We start from the raw sequence: 24,569 nt of genomic DNA on the forward strand, positions 1-24,569 counted from the left end.
GTGGCACCTGGTCCCATCACTTCATGGCAAATAGATGGGGAAACAGTGGAAACAGTGGCTGTAATGGAGGGCAGCCAGGGCAGCCCGTAGCGCAGCCACTGCCCTGCGCCCTTGGCCTCCGCTCCCGAGCAGGCAGGAGTCGCTGGCCCCTCGGAGGTCCTGCTCCGCCGTCGGTCCGGGTGGGCCCCTCCCCCTCCCGCATGCCGGCAGTCCCTGAGTGAGCTCAGTGCTCCCGCTGCCCAGAGGGTGGTCCTTGGGCAGAGAGCGAGGTCAGAGGTCACAGGCACCCCCCTTTCTCCCCGGAGCACCCGGCTCTTTGGCCTCCGAGCAGCCGCTGGGCTGTAGGCCCGGGAGCAGGCGGGTAGGCCCCCGAGGGCTCCGTCTCCCCACAGCCCAGGCCTGGGGCGGCGGGGACCCTCCCTCGCGCACCTCTGCCCCCCAGCGGCAGCGGCCACGTGCAGGGACGCAGCCTGGGCCCCTGGGCCCGCCCTCGCAGCGCCTGCGGAGCCCGCGGGCCAGCTGGGTCCGGACCGGCTCCTCAGATGACCAGGGCAGGGTCTGGGCCCTGGCCCTGAGGGGGGCCGTCGCTGAGACCGCCTCCTCTTAGCCGGCACCCGGACTTGCCCTTTCTTGTGAGGACAGAGAAAAACATCCCTTCCAGAGAGATTGCAGGACCATGGTTACCTGACCGTGGTGACCTCTAGGACAAAGGGTCTGACACCATGAAGCCTGCATCAGCTCACTGCGTCTCTCCTGCCCCTTTCTAGAAGAGCGCGTGCTGAAGCTTTCAGTAACCTGGGGCTCTTGGGGCCTGAGCCCCCCACCTACCCCCATAGCCCTGTAATGAGCCTGTCTCTGTTCCAAACGCCAGTGTTCACTATTGTGTGGCCTCGCTCTGCAGGGGCACACGGACTGGTGTTTTTGGTAATGGGTAGGGCCCTTGAAGGGAATGGCGGGGCTGAGGGAAACACCAGAGGTTTTTTTGGATGGGTTGTAGTATTAAGTTGAACCCTGAGAAACTGGTGACATTTGACTATTTCTAGCTTAAAAGAATGGTAATTTCATATTCTTTGACCTAATGTAATCACGATGGTGTGATCACTCACCTAGAGCCAGACAGCCTGGAATGTGAAGTCAAGTGGGCCTTAGGAAGCATCACTACGAACAAAGCTAGTAGAGGTAATGGAATTCCAGTTCAGCTATTTCAAATCCTGAAGGATGATGCTGTGAAAGTGCTGCACTCAATATGCCAGCAAATTTGGAAAACTCAGCAGTGGCCACAGGACTGGAAAAGGTCAGTTTTCATTCCAATCTCAAAGAAAGGCAATGCCAAAGAATGCTCAAACTACTGCACAATTGCACTCATCTCACATGCTAGTAAAGTAATGCTCAAAATTCTCCAAGCCAGGCTTCAGCAAGACATGAACCGTGAACTCCCTGATGTTCAAGCTGGTTTAGAAAAGGCAGAGAAACCAGAGATCAAATTGCCAACATCCGCTGGATCATCGAAAAAGCAAGAGTTCCAGAAAAACATCTGCTTCTGCTTTACTGACTATGCCAAAGCCTTTGACTGTGTGGATCACAATAAACTGTGGAAAATCCTGAAAGAGATGGGCATACCAGACCACCTGACCTGCCTCTTGAGAAATCTGTGTGCAGGTCAGGAAGCAACAGTTAAAACTGGACATGGAACAACAGACTGGTTCCAAATAGGAAAAGGAGTATGTCAAGGCTGTATATTGTCACCCTGCTTATTTAACTTATATGCAGAGTACATCATGAGAAACGCTGGGCTGGAAGAAGCACAAGCTGGAATCAAGATTTCTGGGAGAAATATCAATAACCTTGGATATGCAGATGACACCACCCTTATGGCAGAAAGTGAAGAGGAACTAAAGAGCCTCTTGATGAAAGTGAAAGAGGAGAGTGAAAAAGTTGGCTTAAAGCTCAACATTCAGAAAATTAAGATCATGGCATCACTTCATGGCAAATAGATGGGGAAACAGTGGAAACAGTGGCTGACTTCATTTTTCTGGGTTCCAAAATCACTGCAGATAGTGACTGCAGCCATGAAATTAAAAGACCCTTACTCCTTGAAAGGAAAGCAGAGACATTACTTTGTCAACAAAGGTCCGTCTAGTCAAGGCTATGGTTTTTCCAGTGGTCATGTATGGATGTGAGAGTTGAACTGTGAAGAAAGCTGAGTGCCGAAGAATTGATGTGTTTGAACTGTGGTGTTGGAGAAGGCTCTTGAGAGGCCCTTGGACTGCAAGGAGATCCAGCCAGTCCATCCTAAAGGAGATCAGTCCTGGCTGTTCATTGGAAGGACTGATTCTGAAGCTGAAACTCCAATACTTTGGCCGCCTGATGTGAAGAGTTGACTCATTTTAAAAGACCCTGATGCTGGGAGGGATTGAGGGCAGGAGGAGAAGGGTACGGCAGAGGATGAGATGGCTGGATGGCGTCACTGACTCAAATCAGGACCAGTACTCACAATGCCCTGTGAGCAGAATCAATCTGTGTACACCTACTGCTAAATTAAAAAGTCATCATGCAATTATCTGCCCATATAATGCACTCGCTCCTGAGGTTGGCCTCACTGTGATCACATGAGTTTGGGTGAACTCTGGGAGTTGGTGATGGACAGGGAGGCCTGGCGTGCTGCGGTTCATGGGGTCGCAAAGAGTTGGACAGGGCTGAGCAACTGAACTGAAGTGAACTGAATGTTATACTATTGAGGTGGCTTACCTTTCGAAGGGGAATTTGATGAAGCAGTGTTGAGGGAATTGAGCCATTTATGGGTGTAGAGATCACCAGTGGAGTGTTGGCCTTTGAAGCAGAGAGAGAGGAGGGCACATACTCTTTTCAGCTGTAACAGGAAGGAAGAGTGATGTGCAGATGGAGCCGTGCTCGGGTGATCACAGTGAGGCCAACCCCAGGAGCGAGTGCCTTATATGGGCAGATAATTGCATGATGACTTTTTAATTTAGCAGTAGATGTGCATAGATTGATTCTGCTCACAGGGCATTGTGAGTACTGGTCCTGATTTGCTGGTAGTGGGCTCTGAATTTTCTCTTAGAAGTCTTTGCTATCAGTGATGATTTTTTTTTTCCTTTACTCAGTTATTCTCTTTCACCAAAAGCAGAATAAATCAAGTATTGCGACCTTCTTTCCCACTCTGTGGCAGTCAACACTGTGGCCTTCCTTTAGAGCTGATTAGCAAATCAAAGAGTAAAGTGGTTTTCTCACAAGTGATTTTCTTGCCCTGCAGAAAATTGTCTTTTTCAATATTACTATCAGTATTCTTTGACTTGTCAGCATAATTGAAACATTATCTATGATTTCTGTTACTTTAATGCAGACTGCAAGTGTATCTTTTTAAAGTCATATCACTCTTCTGTGACATGTATACAGATTTTGCTTATGGAAGTATGTGTATTTCAGGAATTTTAGCTGTTTGGAGCAAGACTTTATTCTACCGCATAATATAGTTTAAAAAATGATTCTCACTAGACCATTATGCTAACATATCCCCAGGCCATGATTTTCTCTATCGACTTATTATTCAGCACAGAATTCCAGGTACTGATTATTCATTGTATCTTTAAAGCTACAATGAACTTAAAAGCCATCTTAAGTGCCAGCCGGATCCTTTTCTGTGGAACACTGATCACCTGTAATGTTTATTTTGCATAGTACTATCATCCATGGGTTATGGGACTGGGGTCACAGTGAGAACATTCCCAAAAGGAACTTAATTAACTTTTTCAGTGTGTTCTTTTAAGCTGCAAGTAACTTTGCACTGTGCATGGCTCCAAAGTTATCTTTTCCTCAAAGTACAGAAACGTCTGGAGAAACTTAGCACCCATGAATTAATTTATACATTGTAAGTGTCTGGTAAAATACGTGGCATCTTTAAAAGCTCTGGAATGGTGGTATTTTAGACTAAGGTTTTATTTTATGGGTGTGTAGCTTTTACTGCAGGCCAGACAAGTCAACACGCTCTAATTCTGCTTGGAATCAGAGGAACTTGATTTACTGTTGTTATCTGCCATGGTAGAAATTGTAAGTATCACTGAAGTAGGCTTGTGTCTGGTGCTGGAAATATTCAACAGAACTCATCAGAAGTGATTTCAGAAAGCCTCAGTCTGGGGTATTGTGATGATGAGTGAAGAAAAATTTTCCCTCATTTCAGACAGCCTTTGATAGTGCATTTCAGTTCAGTTCACTCGCTCAGTTGTGTACGACTCTTTTCGACCTCATGGACCACAGAAGTCCAGGCCTCCCTGTCCAGAGTTTACTCAAACTCATGCCCATTGAGTTGGTGATGCCACCCAACCATCTCTTCCTCTGTTGTCCCCTTCTCCTCCTGCCTTCAACCTTTCCCAGCATCAGGGTCTTTTACAATGAGTCAACTCTTCACATCAGGTGGCCAAAGTATTGGAATTTCAGCTTCAGCATCAGTCCTTCCTATAAGTATTCAGGACTGATCTCCTTTATGATGGACTGGTTGGATCTCCTTGCAGTCCAAGGGACTCTCAAGAGTCTTCTCCAACACCAGAATTCAGAAGCATCAATTCTTCAGTGCTAAGCTTTCTTTATAGTCCAACTCTCACATCCATACATGACTACTGGAAAAATCAGAGCCTTGACTAGACAGACCTTTGTTGGTCCATTTAGGAAAATGTATATAGATTTGACAACTATATACCTAACTCTGAAATATTTTTAGCTTCCCCGGGTAGACTTTGGGTTATGCCAAGGCTTTGCCTTTCACCTTTCCATAGAGAACCAGTCAGCCAATATGGATGTGTGTCTATAAAGATTTGTTCTGTAATGTCGCTGAACTGCTGACCTGCAGCCTCCATGGTTCAACTAGCTTCTCTTTGGACCCTGAGCTAGTGCTGCACTGGCCCATCAGGTTTCCTTTGCTTTGTCGTTTCTAGTCAAGGATTGGTCCATAGTTTGTCTCTCTTTTCAGTAGAAGTGGGCTTGTCCTTCAGGGTGAGTTCTTTGCTAAGACCTTGCGCTTCCTGCTTCTCTCGCCACTGATGAACAGGCTTGAGCTCTCCCTTGTGGAGACATGGCACCCCACCTGCTGCCTTAAAGGGCTGCAGTTCTGACCTGTAGGGGCTACTTCTGTCCGATGTGTCTAAGTAGGGGGCTCCCCTGGCGGCTCAGTCCGTGAAGAACCGAGGGCAGTGCAGGAGACTGCATGCAGTGTGATAGACCAGCACTCAGTCCCTGGGCCAGGAAGACCCCCTCAAGGTGGAGATGGCAACCCACTGCAGTGCTCTTGCCTGGGGAATCCCATGGGCGGAGGAGCCTGTGGGGTACAGAGCGTGGGGTCGCAAGGGTTGGCCCGGCGGAGCAGCCCTGCCGCCCGCCCCGGCGTGCGTCTGCCTGGGGAGGCCGTGCGGGCGCCTCTCAGGCGCGGGGGCTCTCCTGCCATCGCGAGCTCCTCTCTCTCCGCAGGCAGAGCTCCGGACACCCCTCCCCAGCATTGTCTCTGCCCTGCCTATGAAGGTCCTTGCCTGCTGGATTGCTTCTCCTTTTGTTTACTTTTTTCTTATTCTGAAACATTTCCCCTAGTCCCTTCAGACTTCTGTGAGCTCTCACACAGTTTGCTGAAGTGGCCTTCTCTTGGTAGATAGCACTCTTAATCTTTTTTCCCTCCTCTTGTTGAACTGGCCAATACCTGGGACTAGAATTATTCTTTCTCTTGGCTTCCCCATTATAAAATTCACAACCACTCATAACAGACTAAAGAAAGTATAAATACCTGTAACCAGTTTTTACCGCCTTGATTACAGCTTTCTGTATGTCAGTTCAGTTCAGTCGCTCAGTCGTGTCCTACTCTTTGCAAGCCCATGGACTGCAGCATGCCAGGCCTCCCTGTCCATCACCAACTCGCGGAGTTTACTCAAACTCATGTCCATTGAGTCGGTGATGCCATCCAGCCATCTCATCCTCTGTCCCCTTCTCCTCCTGCCTTCAATCTCTCCCAGCATCAGGGTCTTTCCCCATGAGTCAGCTCTTTGCATCAGGTGTCCAAAGTACTGGAGTTTCAGCTTCAGCATTAGTCTTTCCAGCGAACACTCAGGTCTGATTTCCTTTAGGATGGACTGGTTGGCTCACCTCTCAGTCCAAGGGACTCTCAAGGGTCTTCTCCAACACCACAGTTCAAAAGCATCAACTCTTTGGTGCTCAGCTTTCTTTATAGTCCAACTCTCACATCCATACATGATTATTGGAAAAACTATAAGCTTTGACTAGACAGGCCTTTTTGGCCAAGTAATGTCTCTGCTTTTTAATATGCTGTCTAGGTTGGTCATAACTTTCCTTCCAAGGAGTAAGCGTCTTTTTATTTCATGGCTGCAGTCACCATCTGCAGACCAGACCACCTGATCTGCCTCTTGAGAAACCTGTGTGCAGGTCAGTTAGAACTGGACATGGAACAACAGACTGGTTCCAAATAGGAAAAGGAGTGCGTCAAGGCTGTATATTGTCACCCTGCTTATTTATTTCTGTATGTATCTTTTATTAAAAAGGTGAGTAATCCTGTCATACATACAGTTTTAAAACTGTGTTTTCATCACTTTATCTTCTGAAAATGGCTTCTCAGTTTTTAAAAGAAGTTGTATTTCTAAGTTTTTAGTGAGTAAAAACTACTCGTGATGTTAGTTATTGTTTGACCAGCCCTTCACTTTGGGACATGTAGATGTTTTCCTTTTCTCCTTTCTGTCTTTGTGTTATTTACTGGTGAGAGAAATTTTGTTTCTGGGTGTCCAAATTCGTTCTGCTTTCTATGCGTTTATTTTGTTAAACCTTAATGTGGCCTTTTTTGCAGCCGTGGGGCAGGCTGCTGCTGTGCGTTTATTCTGTTAACCCTTCATGTGGCTTTGGCATCTGTTAACCCTTCATGTGGCCTTTGCAGCTGTGGGGCAGGCTGCTGCTGTGCGTTTATTCTGTTAACCCTTCATGTGGCTTTTGCAGCCGTGGGGCAGGCTGCTGCTGTGCGTTTATTCTGTTAACCCTTCATGTGGCTTTTGCAGCCGTGGGGCAGGCTGCTGCTGTGGCACGGACACGGGGTCGCCTTGTTTGCTCGATGTAGGGAACCATATCTCATGCCCACCTGCCTTTCTAGCATGCAGCACTGTGCCTGCACGGAGGGTGTTCACTAAAGCAGTCTTGTTGCGTGGAGGAAGTGTAGAGAGCTCTGTGACATGCATTTAAGTACTGTGTCTTGGGACCCAGGATATCGGAGTGAACAAGATGCAGATGGCGACGGAAGTCGATTGCCGCTTTCTCCTCCCGGGCATCCTCCCGACCCTGGGGTTGAGCCCTGGCCTGTCTGTCACATGGCAGGCAGTCTCCCGCACTGCATGGATTCTTGACTGACTGACCCACCAGAGAAGCCCCTTTACTCAGACATGCGTGACAGAAATAGCAGCCTCCTGTAGATCAGAGGTTGCAGGCCTATTCTATGAAGGAGAGTGTTTGTTTAGAGGCGGCAGGCCCCTGCGTGCGAGGATCAGTTAACAGGAACAGAGGCACACAGTAGGGCAGCAGCAGTCTAAATGGCTTCCAGGGCAGCTGCCGGGGAGGCCTGTGCCAGGCTTCTCTTAGCACAGCTCATTGAAAGAGCTGGCGAGATGCTTCTGTTGATGGTAGCTCTTGTTCAGGATTGCTCGCTGGTGTTACTGGTTGAAACGGGACGGCCGTTTTCCAGTTCATACTTTTTTGTTCTTTTAAGTAACTGGGCTCATTTGTACCTCAATTTAAAATTTCGTACCTGAATATGAAATGGCATTGCACTTAGTGATTTTAGAGGCCTGAAGGTCTTTTAGGACTGGGTTTGGGGCAATAGGAACTATAGGCCCAAATATTCTTGGTCTGTGCTTTGCACATTTTAAAATGGGACTAAACAAGGGCTGCAGCCATGGAGAAGGCTTTCTGCCGTTCACTGGCGTTTAACCCTGCCAGCTGCTCATGCTGTCAGTGACGCCGCTGAGAAAAGAGAAAAGTGAGGGGTGAGTGGCTACCCTCTTGGTCAGGCACACAGTTTAAAGAAAAACATTGTCTGTCTCAGTAGAGCTATCTTAGAGTTTCATGTAGCTGTCTTTTTCTTTTTTATTATAGGGCCAGCTTTCAATGTTGCAAGAAAAAATAGACCATTTGGAACGTTTGCTAGCTGAGAATAATGAAATCATCTCAAATATTAGAGACTCGGTCATCAATTTGAGTGAATCTGTGGAGGATGGTACGAAAAACTCGAAAGGCAACTTCAGCCATGGTGCTGGCTCGCCTCTTCTGCCGGCGAAACATCCGTCCCTCGCAGTTGACCCTGGAGACTGCCTGTTTGCTTCACAGAGTGGAAGCCACAGTCCAGATGTGCAGGTAATGTACGCATTCATCAGTAAGCTCTGGGGTTTGATTTGTTTCTGTCTTTTTAGATTTGATTTGGTGCCTGTTTATAGTTGCTCAATTCTTTGGATTACAGTTTCTATTTTTGTAAAATCATTTAATTGGTCACATCATTGATGTTCTTTTTAGTGATAAAATTCTGTAATTCTGTGTTTCTCCTAGTTTTTCTTTCTTTTATACTGTGTGACCGTGGCTTTTTCTGTGTGCTTCTTAGGTTTTATTTTCTATATTACTTGAAGACCTTTAGAGGTTTAAATCTTGGCAAAGAGAATTTTTCCCCCTTCCTTTAGAGAACACAAGAAAAGCCCTGCTCTTCCTGCATATCTGTTACACATAACAAGCCTCCCACGTGTGCTGTTGCCTTTTCACTGCATGTGCCTGTGTGCGAGGGGAAGGGGAGAGCTCTGGAGCTGTCCAGGATGGAGGTTGCTGGCCACCTGTGGTTGTGCAGCACGCCAGGTGTGGCGAGTCTGAGTTGAGATATGCACTGAGATCCACACAAAGTGTTGAAGATTTAGTGTGGACAGAAGAATGTAAAATATCTTGCTTATTTTATTTTGATTATGTATTGGGATGGTAATATTTTGAATATATTGGGTTAAAATATATCATCAAAATTAATTTCAACAATATTCCTTTTTTTGGTTTAGTCAGAGCTGTATTTTAAAAATTAGTTATGCAGTTATTTAAAAGGAAGTTGATATATATTTCCCTAAACATAATCAATTTAGGGAAATATATATTTATATACATAAATATAAACATATAAACATATATCACATATGTATATATATGATACATGCACACACATGTACAGATACATGTGTGTACATGTGTGTACACATACATGTGTGTGTGTATACGTGTGTGTGTGTGTGTGTGTGTGTGTAATGTTTAGGGATATATATTTCCCTAAACATGAGAAGTTTTACCATTTTCATGAGATATTCTCATTCTCTTTATGATCTATAAGGCTATTCATTTTTTTGATTGATTTCCTTTCTTATAAAGGGTTTATTTATGAATTTTAGTTTGATCCTGTTTTTATTTCTGCTATTTTTAGTTTGCTGCCCAGTAATATTTAAGGCTACTTTCAGATAATAATTATTGGATTTTAATTTTGAGATATTGCGTTTTAGATTTCAAATAACTTCTATCTTTCATTTATTTATTTGTTTATTTTTTCCTATCTAGGTAGTATGATTTTATTTTCTTTACACTTTTGCATTTATTTACAGAGACTTTCCTCTACCCTGGATTCTTTTTTTTTTAAATGAAACAAAGATGAATATTTTTAATGATAGAAGGTACAATTCACAAAGAAGATGGATGACATAAATCATTAGACACCTTAACAATAAAGAAGCAAAGATACGTAAAGGAGAAATCAGAAGAAATATGAGGGAAAAGAAAAATATAAAATCATAATGAGATGTATTAACATTTCTCTGAGAATATCAAGTGCAGAAAAAATAAGAATAGGAGCATCTTGAATGATGTCATTAATAATTTAAATATTATTGATTTATGTTTAATTCAATTCAGTTCTGTCACTTAGTCGTGTCCAACTCTTTGTGACCCCATGGACTGCAGCACGTCAGGCCTCCCTGTCCATCACCAACTCCTGGAGTTCACTCAAATTCATGTCCATCGAGTCAGTGACAGCATCCAACCATCTCATCCTCTCTGTCGTCCCCTTCTCCTGCCTTCAGTCTTTTCCAGCATCACAGTCTTTTCAAATGAGTCAGTTCTGCGCATGAGGTGGCCAAAGTATTGGAGTTTCAGCTTCAGCATCAGTCCTTCCAATGAACATCCAGGACTGATCTCCTTTAGGATGGACTGGTTGGATCTCCGTGCAGTCCAAGGGGCTCTCAAGAGTCTTCTACAACACCACAGTTCAAAAGCATCAATTCTTCGGTGCTCAGCTTTCTTCATAGTCCAACTCTCACTCCGTACATGACCACTGGAAGAACCATAGCCTTGACTAGATGGACCTTTGCTGGCAAAGTAATGTCTCTGCTTTTCAGTATGCTGTCTAGGTTGGTCATAACTTTCCTTCCAAGGAGTAAGTGTCTTTTAATTTCATGGCTGCAGTCACCATCTGCAGTGATTTAATTAGCTTATACTAATCATATGCTGCACAAGCATATTTAATGTGCTGTATTTCACACATTGTTTTTAGATGTGCATGGGACATTTAGAAAAGCTGGCAAAAAGGTAGACATAACTGAATTTCAGAAAGTAGAATTCTTTTTTTTTGTGTGTGATTCAGTTATGTTATTTGTGAAATTATTTTCCATTAAAGGTCATTAGAAGATACTATTGTTCCCTGTGTTATACAGAAAACCTTTGTTGCTTGTTGCATATCTATTTTTTAAAATTAGAAATCTAGCATTCTATTCATACTAAGTCAAACAAGTGGGATCAAAATGTCATAAACTTTTTAGTTAGGCAAAGATTCATAAGTTTTCTAAAACATATACATGTTATTTATATATATATATATATATGTATACAGAAGCTTTTCCAATATGCTTGAAAAAGGCTTGAGAAAGAACATTAAAGAAAAACAAAATTGATGGAGAAACTGGAAAACATGAACTAAATGAAGTGGGAACACGGAATATGAAATAGAAAAAGTGAAACAAGCTAGACAAAAGTAAAAGATTCTCATACAGTCTGGTTGCTTTTTAACATGACTGCTCATTAGAAACATATCTGGACCTCTGGCAAAAAAGCAATACCTGGACATTTGTATTTGAAAAAAATACCGAAATAATTCTGCTGTGCATCTAGATTTTAAAAAGTGATTACAGGTTTTTCTGTTGAATGGTAGTTTTGCTGATACAGAATCCTATCTATGATTTTTCTGTTGACCAATCATGATACAGTGATATTAAGTGAGTAATAGTTACATCATCACAATAGTAAAAGATGTTTATTAGTTTTCACCATCAATTGCCAGACAAAAAAATAAAATCTGTACAAAAAATTGGGTAGATTACAGTTGTGAGGTATAATGGGAACTTGATCTTGATGACTCTAGTAATATAGAATGGTCACATGCAGTTTAGGGGTCAGGCAGAGTGATGTGTTCAGTGGAAATGCACACACACACACGTGTTTTCGTCTGCTAAGCCAGGCTGTGTCTTTTGGTTGGTGCATTTATTCTGTTTGTGTTTAAGGTAATTCTTGATATGTAGACCAGAGTTCAGTCCCTGGGTTGGGAAGATCCCCTGGAGGAGGGCATGGCAACCCACTCCAGTATTCTTGCCTGGAGAATCCTGTGGACAGAGGAGCCTGGTGAGACACAGTCCATAGGGTCACAGAGGTGGACACAGCGGAAGCCACTTAGCATGCCTGCACACATGACCCTATTACCTTTTTCTTAACTGTTGTGCGTTCATTTTCTGTAGGTAGGGCTTTTCCTTGTTTTCTGCCTAGAGAAGCTCCTTTAGCATTTGTTGTAAAGTTGATTTGAGGATGCTGAATTCTCTTAACGTTGCTTGTCTAGAATGCTTTTGATTTCTCCGTTAAATCTGAGGGAGAGTCTTGCTGGGTAGAGTATTCTTGACTGTAGGGTCTTCCCTTTCATCACTTTAAATACGTCATGCCATTCCCTTCTGGCTTGTACAGCTTCTGTTGAGAAATCAGCTGGTATCCTGATGGGAGTTCCCTTGTGTGTTATTTGTCATTTTTCCCTTGTTGCTTTTAATATTTTATCTCTGTCTTTAATTTTTGTCAGTTTGATCACTATGTATCTTGTTGTGTTCTTCCTTGGGTTTATCCTGCCTGAGACTCTGTGCTTCCTGGACTTGGTTGATTCCTGTATGAGGGAAATTTTCAACTATTATCTCTTCAAATATTTTCTCAGGCCCTTTCTTTCTCTCTCCTCCTTCTGGGATCCCTATACTGTGAATTTCGGTGCATTAAATGTTGTCCAGAGGCCTCTTAGGCTGACCTCGTGTCCTTTCATCCTGTTTCCTATAGTCTGTTCTGCAGTAGTGATTTCCACCATTCTGCCGTCCAGGTCATTTATCTGTGCTTCTGCCTCAGGTACTCTTCTCTGTTCTTTAGTTCTTGCAGTCGCTCAGTCGTGCCCGACTCTTTGCGGCCCCATGAGCCGCAGCACGCCAGGCCTCCCTCCCCAATTCCCAGCGTCCACCCAAAACACGTCCACTGTAGGTCTTTGGTATACACTGTTCGCATCTTCTCAGTCTTTGCCTCCATTCTTTTCCCGAGATCCTGAATTATCTTCACTATCATTATTCTGAATTCTTTTTCTGGAAGCTTGCCTATTTCCACTTCATTTAGTTATTTTTCTGGGATTTTTGTCTTGTCCCTTCATCTGGGACATAACTTTCTGCCTTTTTATGGTGATTTTGGCTTAGTCGCTGTGGGATTGTGGTTCTTCTTGCTTCTTCTGTCTGCCTTCTGATGGAGGAGGCTAAGAGCCTTGTGTAAGCTTCCTGATGGGAGGGACTGGTGGTGGAAAAATCTGGGTCTTGCTCTGGTGGGCAGTGCCTTGCTCAGTAAAGCTTTAATCCACTTATCTGCTGGATTTGCACTCCTTCCCTGGTAGTCTTTTGGCCTGAGGCCAGCCAGCCCTTGGGTCTGCTGGCTCTGTGATTGGGTTATTGGGGACCTCCGAGCGAGTTTATGCCAAAGGGGACCTTCCCAGACAGCTGCTGCCAGTCCCCTGGTGCCTGTAGCGAGCCCTTGCTGACCCATGCCTCTTCAGGAGACCCTCCAACACTAGCAGGTAGCTCTGGCTCAGTTTCCTGTGGAGTCGCTGCTCCTTTCCTCTGAGTCTCGGTGTGCACAAGGTTTTGTTTGTGTCCTCCAAGACTGAAATCTTTGCTTCCCTCAATCCTGTGGAAGTCTTGTAATCAAATCCTGCTGGCCTTCAAGGTCAGATACCCTGGGGGTTCCCGTCCCTTTGTAGGGTCCCCAGCCTAGGAAGCGTGAAGCGTGACGTGGGGTTCTGAACCTTCCCAAGAGTGGGAAAGCTTCTTTAGTGTTACTGCTTTCCAGTATGTGGGTCACCCACCCCGATAACTTCCCTGGTGGCTCAGATGGTAAAGCGTCTGCCTGCAATGTGGGAGACCCAGGTTTGATCCCTGGGTTGGGGAGATCCCCTGGAGAAGGAAATGGCAACCCACTCCAGTATTCTTGCCTGGAGAATCCCATGGATGGAGGAGCCTGGTGATACAGTCCATAGGGTCACAAAGAGTTGGATACAACTGAGCGACTCCACATTTCACCCCGATAGGTATGGGATCTGACTTTATCGTGATCGTGCCCTGCTGCATCTTGCTGCGTCTTCTTCTCTGTCTTTGGACACGGAGTGTCTCTTTTTGGTAGGTTCCAGTGTCCTAGCGAAGGCTGCTCAGCAGCTAGTCGTGATTTTGGTGCTTTGGCAGGAGATGAGTGCATCTTCTGCTCCACCGTCTTGAACTCAGGTTGCCGATTTCATTTTATTAGAGAAATTTAAATCATGTATTTAGCTTGTATTATATTGGTTTGCCAGAATGTTTGTTTGGGTGTTTTGTAATAGCTTAGAAAACACTCGAACAAGCTTTTTGGCCAATGCAGTTTTTTCCCCCAGTAGCGCTGTTCTCAGAGTGTGGTGGTGGTGAGAACCAAGGTGAGAAAGGACTCTGCCTTCCCTAAGCTTTGGATGTGTCGCTCATATTTACTCTGTTCTACAAATTGACAAAGAGCTATTTCAACGTTGTACCTTGGACCAGAAACTGGATCTTGGTGCAGGACCCCAAGGAGTGACTATTTTAAAGTTGGGCAAAAGGAGCTGGCTCCGGCCTTGCTTTAGTGTGAAAGTGTTCACTGACTCTTGGGGACAGAGAGCATGATATGCTCTCGAGGCCGTGGCCCACTTGTTAAGCCAGAAGCTGGTGGGATTGGCTCTGTGCTCCAGCCTCATCAGCTAGAGTGTGGCCAGGTTCAGATGGGATGCGGATCCTGGGCTTGGCCGTGTTTAGGTTTTAATTAAGTACCTTTAAAGGAAAACAATAAAATCTTTTCTGGAGGTAGTCCTGAATCTGGGCCGGCCAGAAAGGAGCTGCAGAGCAGTCGCGGAGCTCAGGCAGAGCGAGGCAGCAGGGCACGGGGGGCTACAGGGCCTGAGAGGGACCCGCAGGGCTGCGGGACTGCCTCTCCTTCCTGCTGCTTCACAGACAGCCCTTCTTATCTTTGGGGGCATTGTATTTACGTCGTAAGTTTCCAAGTGAAAGGTATGTTATTTTCTTAAAATATTTTGTGTTCACTTTCGTATAATTTGCTTGCTATCTTAAAACATTGTTTTGTAACCCATTTGTGTATTAATTAGGGTGTAATTTCTCAAGTAGTTTAAATTTTACCAGAGGGCTGTGTTCTTTGTCACACTTAGAATCACAGAGAGTATGAAGAATAAGCCTTTAGGTTTGTTTGGCTTTGTTTTCTTGTAACATTTTTTCCCCCAAATGGATTATTATTTAGAAGAAATACTACGTTAGAACTTAGCAAACATTTGAACACTTAAAAGCTGAATCTCAATTTAAAAAAATTATTTTAAACCTAGCTGACCCTGTTATAGTTTTATTTTTAGTATAAAAAAGGTAAACATACATAAGCTAAATTAAAGAATATCTATAGATCCATTTCCATTCAGATATAGAATTTAAAATATAGGAGATTGGTTGCAAAATAAAGACAAATTGTAAAATAATTTTCAGTACTTTGTTTGAAAATGCTAAAATATTTGATCATAATGAAATTTTTTGTTAGCTCTTCAGTTCCCATCCTTTTCTATTAAATTGTATTGGAAGTAAAGTAGGGGAAGAGGAATTGAATGAAGCTATTTTATATTAGGAACAGAAGAGGAATGGGGTTATTTATCTGGTTTATTATGTAGCAGAATTTTAACCTTTATTTTAACCCTTTGAGTGATGGTAAAATGTGTTCTGCCTTAGCCTCTTTAGTTAAGGTCTACAGAAGTAGCTTCATTTTTTAAATATATATATACAGAGTACAGCAACAAGTAGTTTTGAGCAAATATTCCCAACATTAAGTTTAAATTAATAATGGTTATACATGATTAACTGGAGAAGCGAACAGCAACCCACTCCAGCATTCTTGCCTGGAGAATGCCATGGACAGAGGAGCCTGCCAGACTACAGTCCATGGGGTCACAAACAGCTGGACATGACTTACCAACACACTTGCACACATGATTAGACTTAACTTTTTTTGTCTTTCTATTTTTAGATGTTGGATGTTTACAGTCTAATTCCTTTTGACAATCCAGATGGTGGAGTTTGGAAGCAAGGATTTGACATCACTTATAAGCCTGATGAATGGGACACTAAGCCCCTTCAAGTGTTTGTGGTGCCTCACTCCCATAATGACCCAGGTAAAAGTTGCACTTCAGAAATCTGGAAGTTATTAAGTCCTTGTAGGCCCAAAGTATTTTAATGAGAACCAGGTAAACCTACTTTTCAAATAGTTGGGATGTTATTCTCTGACTTTTAACATATTCTGCATGTCACAGTGTTGTCATCTTATCAGTTTATGGGCCATTCAAGGATAATACTTGTGCACTGTGAAATAGGACTAAACACAAGAAGGTCTTAGCTTTGGGAGATGAAAAGTTCCATGCATTTAAGGTAGTGATAGTTCATTTTGGTTACTTCTTAAATATTGTGTGAGAGAATTATTTCATGTCCATAAACTCTGCATTAGAAAATGCAGAATGCTCATGGTAAGGTTTGTATCTTTAAAATATAGAAACAGCATAAAAGTGGTTAAGAGCCTTGATTTCAAGCATGCATGAGTGTGAGTCCCAACCCCAACAGTGTTAGACAACTTTAGGCCAGAGTCAGGTTTTTCCCAGGTAGAGACAGGATAAAGTGTTCACTTCACAGAGTGAAAGAGTAAAGGCATGGGGCACAGTCCAAGGGTAACTGCTGTCATCGCCACTAATGTTGATATTCGTTCATGTGACACCTTTTGGTGTTTATTGGGGCCAGAGATTTCTCCACCCAGCATAGAGGAAAGTTGCTAAAATGATAATGGGAAGTGTACTTCAATGCTCATTAGTGTGAGGACTGGTAATGAGTAAGTGACCCATGCATTAAGTTGCAGGGTTTTTGAGATGTGCTTCCAGACTTCTTCTGAAGGGCCGGCTGACTTGTGCTTCCGTCTGTTCTTTGTCTCAGTCTCACTGCCACTGTCAGAGGCACAGTATTCAGTTACTACTTTGCACGCGTTTGCTCTCAACATTCAGTTTTGTTACATTCTTTTCCACTAGTTTACTTCTATGTATTTCTTTCTACGACAGTAGAGCTTGTTACTTTATGTCTGGACGTGTGCTCTGGTGAAGACTTGCACGTGTGTGTTTGCCCACACACACTGCTTTCAGATGTGAAAGATGGTCTGCAAGATAGAGCTTGGGTGCTGAAACGTGTGACTCTCTAGGATACTGCAGTAGTATTACAGTATGGCATAGATCTACGTGAAATCAGCATTCTGAAGCTTTGTGATGAGCAGTCACCGCACACCAGCCTCTGATTTGGTTTCCTTGTCTTTGGTCTTAATGTCTTCATCTAGCTCTGTTTGTCTCAGTCACATTTCCTCTTAGGTGTTTTAAGTCGTCACCTCAACAGGTAAAGAATCTGCCTGCAATGCAGGAGACACAGGTTCTATCCCTCAGTTGGGAAGATCCCCTGGAGAAGGAAATGGCAACCCACTCCAGTGTTCTTGCCTGAAAAATCCCGTGGACAGAGGAGCCTGGCTGACTACAGTACAAAGGGCCACAGAGAGTCAGACACGACTGAGCGACTAAGCATGCAAAAAAGCCCCACCGTGTAGAGGCTGGAGGTTTGGGGCCAGCCTGAGTGAGGCAGCCCTCCAGGTGTCCTCGGGCTTGTTTACTTGTGTATCTGTGAAATGGAGGTCGTGTAGGTGGAGCAGCCTCTTAAGCGAGAGTGAGTTATAAAGTAGATGCAGAAGGTGACGAAAATCACACCTAATGAAAATTTCTTTTACTGTTTGTTTACCCTCTTGAGCACCAGATTAAATAGTACATTTGCATTTAGGGGACACTTATGAAAGACATACTATCTTCATTTATATTTGGATTCACTCATTGAGGTGAGGTGCTCACACTTCACGTATAGGACCTGAGACCGTAGGACTGCAGATTTTTTTTTTTTTCCTACAAATCTCACTCTGAAATATGCCTTCATTGAGTGAGATAGTGGCCAAGTGGGTTTTATTATTTAAATTGTTCTCTCCTCTTTTCTCTGCCAGTCATGTATAGTTTAATTCTTATCACTTAATTGGGTTTGTGATGTGATTCCATTATGTTTCCATAATTCCAAATCCATAATAGGAGTTCCAAGGAATTCCTTATAGGTTTATAAATACACTTACCAGTGTGTTTCACAAGACCTCCTCATGTGAACACAACTCTCCTTTCTTTTTTATTTTTTAGAGACCTTTATTATCCTTTCCGGAGAAGGGAATGGCACCCCACTCCAGTACTCTTGCCTGGAAAATCAATGGGTGGAGGAGCCTGGTGGGCTGCAGTCCATGGGGTCGCAAAGAGTCGGACACGACTGAGCGACTTCACTTTGACTTTTCACTTTCATGCATTGGAGAAGGAAATGGCAACCCACTCCAGTGTTCTTGCCTAGAGAATCCCAGGGACGGGGGAGCCTGGTGGGCTGCCGTCTGTGGGAACGCAAGAGTCGGACACGACTGAAGCGACTTAGCAGCAGCAACATTATCCTTTCCTCTTTTCTGCCATCCTCAATTTCCACTGATCTCATTTCTTGTGATTCTATAATGTGGGCTCTTAACTGAAATGATAAAATCTGTAGTTACCAGGCAGTGTGCCAGATGTTTTATAAACAGCTAATGCTGACAATAACTTTTGAAGGTTAGTGCCACTGTTCATGATGAAGGTGTTACCAACTTGCCGAGGTTACACAGGCAGTAAGTGGCACCAGAGTACTTCCCTGTTGGTTTACCTGGATTGGCAGAGCGGCAGAGAACATAGGTCTCTTGTTATGCGCTGTCCTCATTGCCTAGCCCGATAGTTGGCGTATAGTCTTCGCTGAATATGTGTAAAGCCTTCACTAACTTGCCTCCATGCCCCTCCACAACTTTTTCACACTGTGTGCACACACACGCACTTCATGCTTGCATATCAGCACAGATACAGACTTTTGATTGGTCTTCTTACTGGAGTGTAAGCTCAGTGAGGGCTTGAACTTTGTCTTATCAACCACTGGGTTGTTAATACCTCCAGCAGCAACCAGCACACAGTACAGACCCATTCAGTTAAATAAGCTAATGAACAAAGGAATCTGATTCTGCGGACTCAGATGGAACAGTTGGCTTATTCTTTGGCCTATACTTTTAACTGCCCTCCTTCTTGTTGTCTACTTATTTCCGTTCCTTTAAACAGTGGCTTCTTTAAAGTGCACTGCATAATTTTGAATACCAATAACAAAGGATATTAAGCTCTTAAAGGGCAGGGACTGTCTCTGCCTTTTAAGCTTTGTTTGTGTTACGCTTCCTGTTGCAGTTAGTGTGGTGTTCTGTGAGAAGGCATTCTGAATAATTGTTTCTGACTAATAAATGAATCTGTCTGTTGGTATCCTAGCAACCACAGTTGAATCTTTTTGTCTTAGTGAAAGATGTTAATGACCTTTACCCTTAGGCCCTTCTCCACTTGAGTCAAAAGTAATGGTCAGAAACAGACCTTTTAAAACTGAAGCAATTTTTGCTATCAAGCAAAATGCTGGAGAAAAGAACCTGCTGACTTAATTTTCATTGCTCCTTAACAAAAATACAATTTAGAGAACTAAATTATTCTGTAAAAAAACTGAATCATTGAGATCATGAAAAACCACTCTTCAGTAGAGGAGAAGAGATGAGTATGTACACATACATTCCAAGTTCATGTGTGGCTCTGTGATGGGAAGTATTGGTATAATACTCCTAAGTGAATGTGCAGCTTACTTGTAAATGAAATTTATAGAGAGCTTTTCCGTTTCTGCAGCAACAATTTAAAACAAACTTTAGCCCAGTAGTTGATTTCATCAGTGGAGTTTTGTCTGTTGGGGCTAGAAGTATTTGAAATAAATTTTTAGGAAATTCCTATATGAAGTCACCATACTTAAAAAATTATGTTCCTGCATTGTTGTGTATGGAGATACTTTTCTTTGTGGATTGAACTGAAAAGGTACATTTCAAATTATATTTATATATTAATAAAATTTCTAACTATGTCTTCTTCCAGTACATAAGGACATGTAACAATTATCATGTAAATATTTTATATGGTTTACATGAGTTAAAACAGACTTGGAAAGGAATTAAGTAAATGCTGATAATTGTGTACCGTTATGCTTTTGAAGTTTTGAATCATAGACCATGAAATTAAATGTTAGTTGATTGATACATGTTCATGTTCTATTTAATAGGCTGATTAAAACACCATTACAGCACCTTTATATCTACAATCTTAATTCTTTGCTTCCTGCTAGTTAACTGTGGAAATAGTTAATTTTCCTTCCAAGGAAAAAAGTGTGTAGAGAGAAGATAAGGTGTACTAAATGAAAAATTGGACAGCATATTGCTAGTTAAGCAATTTGTAATATGAACATTAGAAAATAATCCCCCCATGTGGTGTGACTCCAAAACAGAAGGAAGAGTCACACTGGGAAATAATTTACTTTCATAAGTTTTTAGTTCTTTTGCAGAATTTTTGACTGAAATGAGTGTTTAGGATTTTCAGCCTTTTTTTGAAAATTAAGAGAACAATTTTTTCATTTTGTGTTATAATTTGAAATGAATTTGCTTATGTATCCTTATTCTTAAAAAGTCTGTGGAAAAGAGAAACGTGAGGACGTCACAGGGTAATGTTATTCCCCAGCTCTTCCGTTCGAATACTGTTAAGCACAGTCTGGAGAGAACATTTCTGGTTCTCCGTGGGTGAGTGAACGTCCATGCAGGCGAAAGGCCGTGGGGACCGAGCTCAGGCTGCCGGAGGAGACCGCCGGGGGAAGGAGGTGGTCGGGAGAAGGCGAGCTGTGTCTGTGGCAGCAGTGGGGACCTCGTATGTTTCCCTGTTTAGTGATTGTGGGGTGCAGTGAGTTCTTTGGTTTTGGCTGCTGTACGGGAACTCTGCGTTTCTGGGGCTGAGACACTGTGGCCCTCACTGCCGTCTTGCCGCAGGGAGTGCTGGTGTGCGTCGTCCAGTGTAGCCTGTCCTGCAGCCCTGACGAGCGGTGCCTGCAAACCCCGTCTCCCAGGCGGGGATAGTGGGGCTGGGGCCAGTGTAGCTGCTTTCAACGTTGAACAGTTAAAAGTGGCCGAGGATGGGAAGTGGGCTCAGATTTGCCTGATTCTAAGCCCCATGTCCTTTCCATTTACTATACTGCCTCTTAAGATGCTTTTAGTTCAGAGGACACTGCTATTCCTCTTCTTCTTGCTTTATGGGCATTGCCTAATTCAGCACGTTTATCTGAACTTTGGTTTGTTAATAGAGTTGCCAGATTTAGCTGGGCAAAAAAGAAAACAACAACAGGCTGCTCATTTACATTTTAACTTCCTGTAAACAATGCATAATTTTTTACATGTGCTGCAATATCATATGGTAAACACTTAATCTAAACATTTATTATTTATCTGAAGCTCACTCTTAAATGTTAAGAAATTTTGGCATTTGTTTTTACGAGATCTCTACAATTGGTATATTGATATTCCTTTTTAGAGGGAAAAAAGTCCGATTGTTTGGGCTCTCACTAGACTGTATTCTTTAGGAACACAAATGTCAGGTAGCGCCTGAAATGTGGGTAATCATTAAACACCTTCCAGTTCCCCTTTTTGATTACTTTTGTCTGTCTTCATTCCTGGGTGCTTCAGAGCTCACCACCATGCTGGCTATACAACTAACTGCTGGAACAACGGAAATTTATCATGTTCAGGCACTGTTCTTGGTATTGTGTGTGTGTGTGAGGTGCTCAGTCGTGTCTGACTCTTGTGACCCCATGGACTGTAGCCCTCTAGCCTTCTCTGTCCATGGGGTTCTCCAGGCAAGTCTGCTGGAGGGGGTTGCCATTTCCTGCTCCGGGAGTCTTCCCGACCGAGGGATGAACCCGGATCTCTCCCTGCATTGCAGGCAGATGCTTTACTGCCTGAGCCATGTTTTGAATCCATCAATCCTGGCAGTGACTTTATGATAAAAATCGTGTTTTCACCCTCATTTCACAGATGAAAAAGCAATGAGACAGAACAGAGGGTAAGCAATGTGTCTGTGGCAGGGCTGGGTCTGAACCCATGTCACCTGGGTCTGGAATCAGAATTCATAACTATTTTAATATGGCCTCTTGCAGGTAATACTTGTGAAACCACAAAAAGAGCTTCTAGAAGAATGTCTTTTTAAGTTTTTCTAAGCCAAATGTCAGCTACTTTAGTATTAATCCTATAAAACATCTTAGTGACTGTTGCTAAAGCAGACACCTCACTACACTGTATGCTACCCTTTCTTTCCTTCTGTCCTTATCGAAACAGATGGCTTAGTCCTTAAATACGACATTAGTACATGAAATGGTGAGTGGTTTTTTTCATTGCTACATACTGTACCATTGGAAAGTGATTGAGAAGCAGTGTTTTCCAGTTTTTAAATGATTTCTTCTAGAAACTTTGATTATTTGCCCAGTATTGGCTTGCTCATAACATATCCTAAGAGTAATGCCCCCGAAGGAATATACATGTCTCTCATAGATACTTTTCATTATTTCAAATGACCAAACTTTGATTGGACACCACTTAATAGTCCAGAAGTGTCCTCATTTGGCTCAGATAAATACTCATGGATGAAATTCTTCACACAGGAGGGAAGTAACACACGGAAGCACAGATGTAGAAAACACTTTGGAGGGTGATCTCACAATTGCAGGTGTCAGATATTAAGGTATGCAGGCCTTCTAAAGGGCATTTAGAAAAGCAGTACAGAAAGAGGTCTCGTCTGGTCAGTGCCCGGCTGCATGTGAACCAGACCCAGCTGTCCTGACAGCCATGCAAATGGGTCCCTGTGGTGTTGGGTAGGGTTTCCAGTGACAGCATGTTACACAGGTTAGAAAAATGCTGTATCTCAAACAGGTTAATGGTGAAGCGATATGTTTTTAAAAACTATTAAATGATACTGAATAGGCTGGCAGAAAGGTTGGCTTATCTTGGATATCTGAGTGGAAAAGCATTTGGAGAATCAGCAGATTTATAAGTTTTCAAAGACTCATCTTCATTTTTGACTCTGCTTCTACTCTCTTCTGAAAATTTAATTACTCAGTTCCCTTCACTGTGCTTTCTTGGTCTCTATTTCCCTGTATTTGTTTCCACTGAGATCCATCACCATATTTAGAAGAATGATTGCAGTGGCCTCATGTCTTGTTTTTCTCCTATTTTACCTTGTTCAGTTCAGTTCAGTTGCTCAGTCGTGTCCGACTCTTGGCGACCCCATGAATCGCAGCACACCAGGCCTCCCTGTCCATCACCAACTTCCGGAGTTCAGTCAGACTCACATCCATCGAGTCGGTGATGCCATCCAGCCATCTCATCCTCTGTCGTCCCCTTCTCCTCCTGCCCCCAATCCCTCCCAACATCAGAGTCTTTTCCAATGAGTCAACTCTTCATATGAGGTGGCCAAAGTACTGGAGTTTCAGCTTTAGCATCATTCCTTCCAAAGAAATCCCAGGGCTGATCTCCTTTAGAATGGACTGGTTGGATCTCCTTGCAGTCCAAGGGACTCTCAAGAGTCTTCTCCAACACCACAGTTCAAAGGCATCAATTCTTCGGTGCTCAGCTTTCTTCACAGTTCAACTCTCACATCCATACATGACCACTGGAAAAACCATAGCCTTGACTAGATGGACCTTTGTGGGCAAAGTAATGTCTCTGCTTTTGAATGTGCTGTCTAGGTTGGTCATAACTTTTCTTCCAAGGAGTAAGTGTCTTTTAATTTCATGGCTGCAGTCACCATCTGCAGGGATTTGGGAGCCCCCCAAAATAAAGTCTGACACTGTTTCCACTGTTTCCCCATCTATTTCCCATGAAGTGATGGGACCAGATGCCATGATCTTAATTTTCTGAATGTTGAGCTTTAAGGCAACTTTTTCACTCTTCTCTTTCACCTTCATCAAGAGGCTCTTTAGTTCCTCTTAACTTTCTGCCATAAGGATGGTGTCATCTGCATATCTGAGGTTATTGATATTTCTCCTGACAATCTTGATTCCAGCTGTGCTTCTTCTAGCCCAGCATTTCTCATGATATACTCTGCATAGACATTAAATAAGCAGGGTGACAATATACAGCCTTGACGTGCTCCTTTTCCTATTTGGAACCAGTCTGTTGTTCCATGTCCAGTTCTAACTGTTGCTTCCTGACCTGCATATAGGTTTCTCAAGAGGCAGGTCAGGTGGTCTGGTATGCCCTTCTCTTTCAGGATTTTCCAGTTTATTGTGATCCACACACTCAAAGGCTTTGGCATAGTCAATAAAGCAGAAATACTTGTTTTTCTGGAACTCTCTTGCTTTTTCGATGATCCAGCAGATGTTGGCAATTTGATCTCTGGTTCCTTTGTCTTTTCTAAAACCAGCTTGAACATCTGGAAGTTCACGGTTCACGTATTGCTGAAGCCTGGCTTGGAGAATTTTGAGCATTACTTTACTAACATGTGAGATGAGTGCAGTTGTGTGGTAGTTTAAGCATTCTTTGGCATTGCCTTTCTTTGGAATTGGAATGAAAACTGACCTTTTCCAGTCCTGTGGCCACTGCTGAGTTTTCCAAATCTGCTGGCATATTGAGTACAGCACTTTCACAGCATCATCCTTCAGGATTTGAAATAGCTCCACTGGAATTCCATCACCTCCACTAGCTTTGTTCGTAGTGATGCTTCCTAAGGCCCACTTGACTTCACATTCCAGGATGTCTGGCTCTAGGTGAGTGATCACACCATCATGGTTATCTGGGTCGTGAAGATCTTTTTTGTACAGTTCTTCTGTGTATTCTTGCCACCTCTTTTTAATATCTTCTGCTTCTGTTAGGTCCATACCATTTCTGTCCTTTATCGAGCC

The 24,569-nt window shown here is 43.2% G+C and overlaps 1 protein-coding gene across 1 annotated transcript in view; it reads left to right on the forward strand.

Moving 5' to 3' along the window:
* Positions 1 to 24,569, forward strand: part of MAN2A1 (mannosidase alpha class 2A member 1) — a 197,364-nt gene that overhangs the window by 30,734 nt on the left and 142,061 nt on the right. The window contains exons 2-3 of the mRNA XM_052643697.1: positions 8,143 to 8,400; positions 15,691 to 15,835. Coding sequence (XP_052499657.1) covers positions 8,143 to 8,400; positions 15,691 to 15,835 — 403 coding nt within the window. The remainder of the gene's footprint in view (positions 1 to 8,142; positions 8,401 to 15,690; positions 15,836 to 24,569) is intronic.

The sequence above is a fragment of the Budorcas taxicolor genome, chromosome 7 (genome assembly GCF_023091745.1).
Source record: "Budorcas taxicolor isolate Tak-1 chromosome 7, Takin1.1, whole genome shotgun sequence".
Classification (NCBI taxonomy): domain Eukaryota; kingdom Metazoa; phylum Chordata; class Mammalia; order Artiodactyla; family Bovidae; genus Budorcas; species Budorcas taxicolor.